The following is an 11,660-nucleotide window of genomic DNA, read 5'->3' on the forward strand; positions in this document are numbered from 1 at the left end:
AGATTGATAGACGAAAACAAAGCACTTGGTCTTTTAATTGTGGTGGGAAATGTAAACAGCTTTTTCTTTTGACCGGTGGAGGTATTAAACAAAGGCTTATATCTGTGGAATCGTAATGGCATGGCGAAGCCAAGTTCCCACGCTCCTAAATGTAGTAAAATCTTATGACATCATTAACCTCTGTGCATTCTCATACACTAGCTACGAGTTTTGATATTGAAGGTTCCAGTCAAGCAAGCCAGCTACTAAGAAAGATGCTTAGTAAGGCTGGCTTACTTTATTTGATACTACATGACATTAGGTTCGATTGTTCATCTACGCAAACCGGGAATTTCACAAATCAATCACACTTTGCTCCTTACAGATACAGCACAGGTTTACAGTTTTTGGATAATTGTATACCTGCTACAACATATCAGTACACCTACCAAGGTCAAGTAGAAGTTGTACGTGTCAATTAAGAAAGAAAAACCGGTAATTAAATTCATTATAAGGAAAACAGTAAATAAAATTGAATGTCTTTACTGAATTCAGGGTTTATGATTTATGACACTTATGATTTAGCCGCAGAAAGGAAGTGCCCTGCCTTAAGTCCTTTGTCCGAATTATGAAAACAGAGACAAATCGCTTTACATGGTAAACAGATTAACAGTGGCACGCATGGACGAAGGGGTAAAATAACCTTAAGGTGGGATTTAATTTAAGGACGGTGCCTACTTTTGTTACTGCGCATACGTTATGTGCATCTCGAGAAGCTCGGGTTTCCTATGGGTGGTGCCTACTATGCGGAGAAAGCAGAACTTAGCAAGTGCTCTTGGTATCCAAAAAGAAAATTTGGAGTAACCATGCCTTTTTTTTAGAGGCAATAAAGCTTCAATTTCGAAAATAACACCATACTTTCCTTTATATTAATAATAAGAAAGTTCGATTTTTACAGATGGCCTATGTCACATAATGTGGTTTTCAATAGGGCACTGAATAAAAAAAATGACAAAATATTAAAAAGATTAAAAATGAATGAACTAAGAAATGTCACACTCAGGGAAAACGTAATGAAATTTAAAATTTGTAAGCTTTTTAGACTTATCGTTGCTTAATTGTATCTAAAAAATGCGTGGTTACTCCCAATTTTCTTTTTGGATTCCAATAGCCCTTGGTAAAATCTGCTTTTCCCGCATAGTCATAAACCACGCAAAAAATACTTCGGCATTAGTAGGCACCGTCTTTAAGTTGCTCGATATCATAATGTATTGGACATAAGATACCATAAGACTTGAAGCACTTTTTGGTTAACAACTCTTCTTCACGAGCAAAGGTAAACCTTATCCCTCCTTGTGGTATTTCTCATATTACCTAATTTGGTTACTAGGGATGTAAACGAAAAGATGGGTTTGATTGTATTTTTTAGGAATAAATACTTCTGCGCACAATTAAACAGTTCAGTTCTTTCTGGATTATTTGTAATTTATTCAAGAACACTAGTGATACATTTTAAAAATGCCTTGCCAAACATGCTGATTTGAAGAAACTACAAAAGGTATAAAGAATGAAACGAATCTGAATAATTTATAACACACATAAACCTTTTAAACTATACATACAACAAAACAAGTGTTTTTCACATTTAGCTTGTGAGCTTGTTGCTGTCTGGTACCGATAATTAAAATCCACAGTTTTACAAATAGCTGTACCTGTTAGAGTGAACAAGTGGATTCTGTCTAAGAGTATTGCAAGGACCTAGTTGTAAGTAGTCTATCATAATTTTTTTACAGCTAAATCTTTCTTCACGCCAAAACCGACCTTACCACAAATTTTAGAACTGTGACTGTCAGTCACTTTGTATGGGACAAACCTGTGTAAGGTACTCGAAGAGTCGAGCCCTCGATAGTACAAATAAATATCATAAACTATATTTTCAAATCTTTTCGTTGAATGAAAATCTACATAAATTAAAGTAAGCGTCAAACAATACCACAATCGGCGCACAAACGCTAATGCTTGTAGGTGCACTCATGCGTTGTGCTGTACGTTTCTGTAACTATACTGATCTATTGATGTGCCGGCATTCTACTGTAATTTACCTTTTATAGATCCGACTGTTCATCACATTAAAGTACGAAATTTTGGGTTTTTAAATGTGGCTCTCTGATAATCGCCATAAAGTATTTAAAAGTGTATCGCCTGGCGAGAAATAACGGCACGACGATTTGAGGCCTTCTCGTTCATCTGTTAATTTATCTTACAATTTGAGAACCAAACATGAATGAAGTTCTCGATTTCTGCGTTTTGCTGGCGCAGTCAATGTCTTAGTTTACATCCAGTGGGACGGAGTCGCTTGATTAGTTACCGTCTGGCGACCCAGTTTGAAATCCGTCGAACTTTGGCTTGGGTAAAAGAATTCACGACATTAAACTTGATCGTTTTGCCTTTCACTGTTCCTTTTGCTGTGGCTGAAACCACTCCCACAACTGCATTTTTATCGCCACGAGGGGTGTCTACGTAAACTCCAGACCCTGAGACCCCTTTACCTCCATCACAGAAGTTAAGAATCATGTCTTCGGATCTTCTGTACACGTGACAGTACGTGTACCACAAAGAGTTGTACCATTTGTCGCTATGGAAACCAGTAAACTGAATTTTAGAGCCGGGGAGAAGGCTGCTAGTCTGAACGGTCATGTGCTGCCTGTTATGCTGTCGCCTAAGCTTCAAAACTGCAAAGTCGTATCTCAGTTTGGAAGTAAGCTTTTTCTTCCATTCTTTGGGAATGTATTTTCTTTGCACGCGGATCCAGTGGAATCTCCCAGACCGCTGAAGGAAACCTGGGAAGATAAAGGACACAGAAAGCTGTTTAGGAAACTTTATCTAGGCAAAAAATATTTATTGTTGAACACCGGATATGGTTTCGCTCTTTCAAGGACGTTCAGAGTCGCAAACCGAGGCAATGGTATACAGTGTCTCTCGAGCATATGGGAAGGAAACTCATGGCATCTTTACTGACAGGTTAATATTGGTTTGTTCATCAAAAATCCGAAAAAAAAATCAAAACGACATGCCAGACATAAATTACAACACAATTGTTTCTGAAAAAAACTTAAACGATAAAATGTGGAGTTCAGTAACGATTTCCGTAACAGAACAAAAGTTTTGTTTTCTACTTTGTTATAATGAAAAGATCACTTTCACATAAAGCAGAACAAGTACCAGTGACAACAAGTTTAACAAAAAAAAAATAGAGTTTGGTGTTGGTGATTTTCTGTGTAAGCAAAAACTTAAACAATAATCATGTTCAGTTGCAAATCAATTCTCTCTGTTTTTACATAACGATATCGATTCAAAAAAACAAAAAAAAACAAAACAACAACCATTGCTTGTCAATCCGAAATTGGTCCAAACTGTATCATGAATTGAAATATATATACATCCAGAATTTAAATGGTTTACCTTTATGCATCTCACAGAAAACACCAAAACAGTAATAATTATTGAGAAAAAAAAGAAGAAGAACAAAAGGAAATATTTAGTGAGACGTAACGGATAAATGACTAAAAAAAAATCCCAAATTCTTAGCCCTTAACATCCAAAGATGACTAAATTATCACTTTTTGGAAGGAAGAATTAAAAAAAAAAGAGAAAACGAAAAGAAATAAAAGTATACATCATAAACACACATACATGGACGCAGGACAAAACTTTTATTAATAAGGGTGATCAGAGCAAAATACTTATACCAAGTCTATCTTAATATTGGGAGAAATGCAATTTCAAAAGAGCTTTCTTAAATAAATTCTTGTGAGGCTTTGCTCGAATAGATAGAGGAAGGTCATTCCAGAAATACCGTCCAATAATAGATTAACGATAAAATTTTCGGATATTGATTCGAACTGGAAGAATCTGTGACAGTTCGGTGGAGGCGCTACGAGTAGCATAAATAATTATGTTGCTCAGGTATAAAAGGAAGTGAAAAATTTGACGATTTAATGTCGTAAATGTGACCGTTAAGAGACAAATATGTAATTAAACTACATCTGGATTTTTGACCAAGATTAATGTAGTGTGGGGTGATATGGTCTTGACAGGAACATCGTTAATTTATTTGTACTAACTTACTTTGTACGTTCACATCATCATAAAGCGGATTTTCATAGTCATTACCGTATGTTAAGCAGGGATAAATAAGAGAGAGGTACATGATGATTATACACTTTCTTTGCCACGAAAACGCTTTACTTTTGGTATAACATTTATGTTTTTACTAATTTTGGAGCAGGTGTTTTCAATATGGTCGTCCCAAGATAGATGACAATCGATGATTAATCTAAAATATTTGACATTAAAAGAATAATCTAAGTATACTGACCTGATAGAGGTGAAAGAGGAAGAAGGTTATAGTTTAATTTCGGTCTATGTTGAAAAATTAAATATTTAGATTTGTTTCACGCACGGTCGCTTGTCACGAAACGTCTTGCATTGTTCGGATGCTTAGAAGCTTTTGAGGTTGGTGCACTTTTGTCTTCGTTCGGTTATCAGGTTAACCAAAGGAACACACTTAGCAAAGACCATGTTGAGAAAAACAAAACAAACAAAAGCAAAACACTACGACACACTCTGCAAAAAAAAATCGTCTTTCTTCAAGTTTGCAATCCTCTTAACAAAGACATCAACTGGCGTCGATTATATTTTCTGCCTAATTACTGGGAGTTCTACGCCTACGCCACTATGCACGGTTGGTTTAGCAAGTTCGAACTAATAATTTCAATAATGTTTGGTGTTACTGTTCTGCGTTATTAACGATAAATCAAAACAGCCGTCGTGTTGGGCGATAAGAAATGGTTACAATTTATACAGTCTTCGGTCCCTACATAACCACCTACGTACGTAACCTAAGTATGGTCATTAGCTGAATTCCAAAAGCCATACGACGAAGCAGAAACAACCCTATACTGATCAAGATGAAGAAGCCTCTCCAATAAATTGCCACTATGTTACCGCAGAGCAGGGCGCTGAGAATTCCTAACAAACAAAATTGGTAACAAACCCCTATTTTCAAGTTAAAATAATCCAGGCAAATTTTCTATTAACTATTTTGAATTGGCCATTATACGCCAAAAGCTATACTCAACAGGGCAACTGGCGTCAATCAGATTTTATCGCTATCGATTATATCACAGCCTTTCGTTATTCAAATTCATAAGACACACAAGAGTAGTTACTAACCAACTTTCAGGTGTTTAGCACTTTCTAGATGCCTTTTTCCATTGTGGACGCAGTGAGCAGCTGTTAGCACGTGTTGAGATCCAATGAGTGTACCTGTACAACCGGAAGAAAGCATCACCGCGGTGGAGAACGGATACATCTGCGCCTCGCGCGACGTTCGCATGCTCACTCGGTCGTCCTTTCCATAAATCGACCTTCTCACTCTTCCACGATCAGACTCTTCTTGCCACCCAAAGACGCGTCGATTTGACTGGGAAACGTCATTTGTAACACTCAGCGCAGAAAGGACCTTTTCAACTAAATCTTCAACTGAGTCACTGTCTTCATCGATTTTAAGGTTAAGGGTGCTATCTTCACTGTTGGCGTTGTCTCCCATAATAAATGCACGCGGCAAGTTAGACAGTTTTCTAAGATTATTCACACTGTATTCCTTGTCACTTAGAAAACTATTGGTCGTCTTTAGTATTGCAAAGAGCAAGCAAATTAGAAAATGCGACAGCTCCATCACTGTATGTGTCAGGGCAGTTCTTCTTTCTCAGCTGCTTTCTGCAAGAGGGTATATAGAACACGACAACAAGTTAAAGGAGCTCCGTTCATCGATCAGAAAGAGACAAAATATAAATAAAATGGAACAACGTGCTCCCGGCATGGGTATAATTATAGAATGTTTCGAGACAGTGGCTAGTCTGCTAAACACAGTCACTAAACCGCAACTTTACCTTTTTATTTCATTTTTTTTTTTTTTTCCATAAATCATTAATTGTATGCACTTACCAAATTTAATGTTTCCTGCTCGGCGGCAACTGTCAACTGACTCCAAACGTCAAACGCTTTTAGTATTTCTACCCACTCAGTAGCGAAGTAGAGTTTGTCATTTCACTCACGCACCGACCCACTGTTCTATATAAAGAGACGACAAAGTAAGAAATTTTTGAGTGTTACTAAATTATCATAACAAAACGTTTTATAATTAGGTGTAATCGTTTAATACAATGCGCTGGATATGACAATCATGTTTTACATTCCATCCCCCAAACAAAGTTTAGTCACTCTTGGAATATTTACTAAAAATGGTTCCCGTTTGGCTCTATTCATCAAGATACAAGAATTCCAAGAATCGTTAACACAGATCTTTCAAGGTGCAACTGCGGTTGTTGTTTATTCAGTAAGCATCTTAAAAGCAATCAGTATGGCACGTGGGAGACCTCAGTTACTCGTAACTCCAGATATCGATAAAAGAATTGTAAATTTGCTTAAATATATCTAGCCTATTTAACAAGAATAATAGAAATGAAAATAACCAAATTTGGCGCTTACCTCAGGGCATTACTCGAAAAACAAGTCCGACTTGTTTATTTTCCTTTTTGTCACGTTGGGCCTGAAACAACACAGGTGTAAGCAAGTTTTTACAACAAAGAAAATTGTCACCACCATTTAAGCATCGTTTACGAAAAACGCAGAACTAATACTATTAACCCTTGGGTTTCAATCTACACTAAGAAAGCCCAGAAGACCTACATAGGAGTTAAACGGATGCCTTCGAACTTACTGAAGAACGAAAACCTGTCCATAACTTAGGTGGACGCATGTTATAATTGAAATTAACTGTTCTCGAAACTTGAATACCCTGATGGCTGAAACAGATTTAGGTAATTTAGGGTCGCTCACAGCACAGGTAATGACCGGTAATGAAGACCCACATGCCATCCTCGTGAATGAAACAGATCTTTGGTCTTCCTGAACACTGCTACAATGGTATCAGCATGATGCCCATTTCTAACGTCCCAAGTAGAATAAGTGAACAATGATTTTACATCTATCGGGCAAAAGTACACGGTTTTCTTGACCTCACGTAGAAAAGGTACGTCGCAATACTAAATAATTAGACAAGTAAATTGTAGACATAAACCTTTCAACGTTAACGACCTGTTGGAAGGATTCGACATAGTCCTGAACAGCGCAATCGGGCTTTAAAGCTTGATATTCAGTCTTTAAGATATTTTATTACGTGAGGATCACTCTGACTGCTACTCGTCAATGATGTAATACTTTATAGAAATACTTGTAACTCTTACAGAAATGAATCCAACTTGAGTATACGCTTCAAAATCGCACAGGCCGCCCCTGCCTTTTTTTCCGCAACGAATCTTCAAAACGGCGCCGTCTTTTAAGTGACTGCGATCTTTTGGCAAGAAAGCAAAGCCAAAACGAAACAAAAATGGAGCGGTATAATACCAGACAATGAGAACGGAAGGCTTAGGCAATGTTTCCATCTTTATTATGGCGAGACGGGTTTTGACCTTGTTCTCAAAAAAACAAACCATGATTGCAATCATTCATTAGCCTTGTACTGACGCACAAAACAAGTAGTGTAAAAGTTTATATTTGCATAATTTTACATTATGGCTCGTGTCTCTGGATAACAATTAACATTTACTATTCCCTTTTTATCGCTTTTTTTCTCACAAGAAAAATATCCAAAGTTTAAATTACAACGATAGCGGAAATTCAAATGTAAATGGCCAAAAAATCCTACCACAGAAATATCAAATTAAACCCGTATACACGTAAGGCATTATTCATACCGCCACATCAAAGGAAAACAGCCTTTAATTGTGTTTGTGATAACCACAAGAGGAAGTTTTTATAACATAACTACTGAATATAAGGGTCAATTAGCGTAAAGTTTGCCAATGCAGTTCACGCCGGGACATCCTGCGTTTGAATCTGCAAAATGTTATCAGTTGTTTCATGATAAGCCGACAGAAGAAAGGAGTTTTTATTTTGTCGCTCATGCTCACTTCCCGCGAATCTGACACTGGATTCAAAGTACCTGTAATATATTGCATCTGTGTCAGCACGACGGCGTCGCAGGGCTGGATTTATGAAGATTTGCTATGTGAAGATGAATCCACAGTATTGTGTCTTTAGATAAGGGTATTGTATTTGAATAATAAATAGACTGAAAACGACTTCGTAAATCCGGCCCCTCGGTACAGAGTCACCTGTTTTGAATCAGCTGATCCAACCCTGGCATAAAAAATGGCAAATGCCCGGTTTCTTAAACGATAGAGAAACAGGTTAAAAGTATGCTGTTTTTCGTGTCACTCTAAGCTTTTATACTGCGTATTGTTGGTGAGAACGGGAATCGGAATTTAGCGCGGGAGAATGTATACGTTACGAAATACTTTCTCAAACGGATTAAACCACGGACAGATTACAAAATGGCAACTGCGCCAGCTTAAGCTCGAAGCACAAAGCCAATGGATGGTGATGATTGACATGAAGACGAAGCACTACAATACAGTAACTAATCCAATTGTCACATAACTTCTTTCAATAACTGCATTTACTGTAAATTTACTTTACGTCCGTACCCTAAATTTATTACCAGAAGTAAGCCTCATTTCTTTACCCTTTTTAACCGAAAAACAAGAGTTTCAACCAATCCTGACAAACAAAACACTCAATGTCTTTTGGCGCAGAATTATATTTGACATACATCAACAATCTATGGCTCATTACGTAGCAATTAACATCTTCAAATGATTTGGGCACTAACGTGGTCTATTATATTGCCCAAGGGACTGTCACGGGTAAATTTTTCGTTCCCTTTCTCTGTCACATATTTCTCGCGTAGGGAACATAAATTCCTTTTCATTGGTGTGAACAAACGAACTCAGCCAAATGATATTTTTAGAAAGTGTGCTTGAGATACTGACCTGTATTCAAGTTACTATTTCGCGCCATAGTTTTCACGCATAATTTGTGAGTAAAGAGAAGAAACGCAAATTATTGCCTTTATTTAAATATTTCCGTTATTATTTACCAAAGACTTTTGATTGTTGTTTTTAGAGGATGGGGTGTAAACTTAGACGCGACTCTCAAAATCACTATCAAAAGCTGAGTGAGGCTAGATAACTGAAGGTCAAATTTCTTCATACATTGCTCCTACATTTCTCTTGCACGAAATCCTTGCAAAGCACTCTAGATTACTAGTAGCTTCGCAACTGCCACATTATAAAACTGAAGCCATATTCACATTTTTTCGTTGGTGATATAAAAGCGGATAGGCAAGTCCATTCACTAAAAAAGGTACTTGATGTTTTTCCTTCGAGCCAGTACGTCGAAGGGGTCAAACCACGAATAGCCCTAATATAATTTCAGCAAAAATGCCACACCATTATCGATTAAGAGCGATTTTATCTAGCTAATTAATAGTAAGTGTTTTCGTTCACGTTTTTTTCATTTCGTAGAGAACGATTCAAGAACTCCACGAAATCGTAGAAATCATGTTCATGAAAAAAGCGCCACAACAACAGCACATTCTAGGCACTTACCCCTGATTACCGAAGACTCGTCAGCTTGTCCTTGCCCTGAAAGAGTTTATATATTAGCTGCTGCAAGATTAAGAAACAAAGCTCGATGGAACGTTTAAGGCTTTGATGACACGTGCGTTTAATTTGCGCCTTTTGTTGTACTTTCGACAAAACACGATTTGTTTTGACTTTGACGTTAAAGGAAACGAAATTACGCAAGGAACGAACCTGGTACGAACGTATAATGCCCCAAACAAAGGTGCCGCAAATATCCGGGTATGAAATGTAAGAGTGAGTGATGAGATCAGGTGGTTCAATCCACTTGAACCAAGGAGGATAAATCCTGTCAAAAACGTATCCACAACGGCAATATGAGCACAACTGAGAGAAATTCGACAGGTGACTTGTTGGCCTTTGAAATGGAAAGAATTTCAATTCTCTAATCTTAGCACAACAGCGAAAACGTGGTCGGTCGAAATATTATATTTCTTATCTGCCTCGAGTGTTCATAGCGAGAAGAATACATGATCAATATTTTTCATCGATGTTGCTGCTAGTACAATCTCTTAGGCATACATTCTTACCACTACTGACAGCACTATTTTTAAAACGAGCGGTATTTGTGGAAAAGAATGTTCTGGCCTTTTACCTAAAAATTTCTCTGATCCTCCATTAACCAAATCCCCACTTAAATTTGACGGACTCCATATATTTATCTTCTTGTTAAACTCGGTGGATATTCTACGCCCTGGTTGCTACCATGCTGATGCTTTAATATCAAAGCTGTTACGTCTTTTTTTCCTCAAATGATCCCGTGTATTGACATTTTTTGGATTTGCTGATTTCATTGATTTGTGCAGGATGTATGTGCCTCAATCGTGAAACCATGCATAATCTACTTCATCATAAAAAATATGCTAAATTCGTGAAGCGATAAAAGTGCAGTCTCTTTGACTGTGTAATTAAAGCACAAAATTTTGTACGAGAATAAAATTACACTGCAATCGTCCAAAAATAACTGCTAATTACTAGAATGCAGTATTTAAAATAACTTCTAAATAACATTCTAATCGCCAGCGATGATGATATGACATGAAAGGAATTGTGGAATTATGCGATCATTTTACAAAAAGAATGCGAACCAGATTACGGAGAAATGTTTTAATATAATGTTCAAGTAGAGCAGTAGGTAGAGGCGAAAAATGCTTTAACGTACAGAGTAGGAGAGCTCTATTTTCACTGGGCCCTGATAACCTGCAGCTGCATTGTTTTTTAAGGTTGGGAGCATTGTTCTGTTGTTCGTTCTTTTGTCCTCTCGACCAACCATGTAAGACGTTGCAAACGGTGCAGGTTGTCCATTGAAATACATGTTATCGCCCCTTATGATTGCATTTAAAACTTTTCTAACCCCTTCTTTCGACAATCACATTCTCCAAAAAATCTTCAAATGCTTGTATTTAACTGTCAGATTCAACAGTACCTTATAGCTTACAAACGGATTAACGTAATGTCGATGGGAAAATATTCTGTGAAAAGATCCTTTCAACAAATACTGAAAACTATAGATTGGGTCATGGGTGTAGGGTGAACAGATGCTAGGGATTGTTGGATTGTGAGTAATATACTATCAACAACTGGAAGCTAAGCAAAAAAATAAAAACGAATACCTTTTATTAAGTATTCTCACTGCTGATTATTAAAAAGCTGTGGCCGGTGAAGATAACAGGTTACCTTCACCTGTTATAGGAACTGTTTAATGGTATTTTGGATGTGACTTTTAAAAATTTCGTTTGTTTTTGCAAGTTTTACTTGGCGTTTCAATTTGAGGTACGTGTTCGTGGTTTGTCTTCTTACATCTTAAGGCTTGTCTGAAAACATATTTGCATAGTGTATCTATAGTCTTCATTTGATCATGAAAACCTTTTCATTATGATATACTATTATTAAGGTATAAAGTTGAAAACAAATAGAAATTGAGGTCAAACACTCCCTAAGAGTACACAACTAAATGATTTACACTGCCTTCGTATCTTGATCAGGCTTTTTGGCATGGTTTTGTTGTTCTTGATAAAGTGGTTTGGGTGATTTACACGTAATAGGTGTATGTTTGGCCATATCCCTTTTGGG

The 11,660-nt window shown here is 37.0% G+C and overlaps 1 protein-coding gene across 3 annotated transcripts; it reads right to left on the minus strand.

The window, feature by feature from the left end:
• Window positions 1-959: 959 nt before the first annotated feature.
• On the minus strand, window positions 960-11,615 carry LOC146486354 (serine protease 23-like). 3 transcript variants are annotated; one of them, XM_085100591.1, is made up of 5 exons: window positions 9,555-11,615; window positions 6,532-6,592; window positions 5,989-6,114; window positions 5,215-5,760; window positions 960-2,819 (listed from the first exon to the last, which is right to left on the minus strand). In XM_085100591.1, exons 4-5 carry the CDS (start codon window positions 5,717-5,719, stop codon window positions 2,344-2,346), a joined length of 981 nt encoding a protein of 326 aa, XP_084956717.1. In that variant the 5' UTR covers window positions 5,720-5,760; window positions 5,989-6,114; window positions 6,532-6,592; window positions 9,555-11,615; the 3' UTR covers window positions 960-2,343. The 3 variants fall into 3 exon arrangements, with proteins under 3 accessions (XP_084956717.1, XP_084956727.1, XP_084956735.1); XM_085100601.1 differs by lacking the exon at window positions 9,555-11,615 and adding an exon at window positions 7,290-8,901; XM_085100609.1 differs by lacking the exon at window positions 9,555-11,615 and having other exon boundaries at window positions 5,989-6,109; window positions 6,532-8,901.
• Between the last annotated feature and the right edge of the window lie 45 nt (window positions 11,616-11,660).

Source organism: Pavona decussata, unplaced genomic scaffold (genome assembly GCF_977016875.1).
Source record: "Pavona decussata unplaced genomic scaffold, jaPavDecu1.1 SCAFFOLD_21, whole genome shotgun sequence".
Lineage (NCBI taxonomy): Eukaryota > Metazoa > Cnidaria > Anthozoa > Scleractinia > Agariciidae > Pavona > Pavona decussata.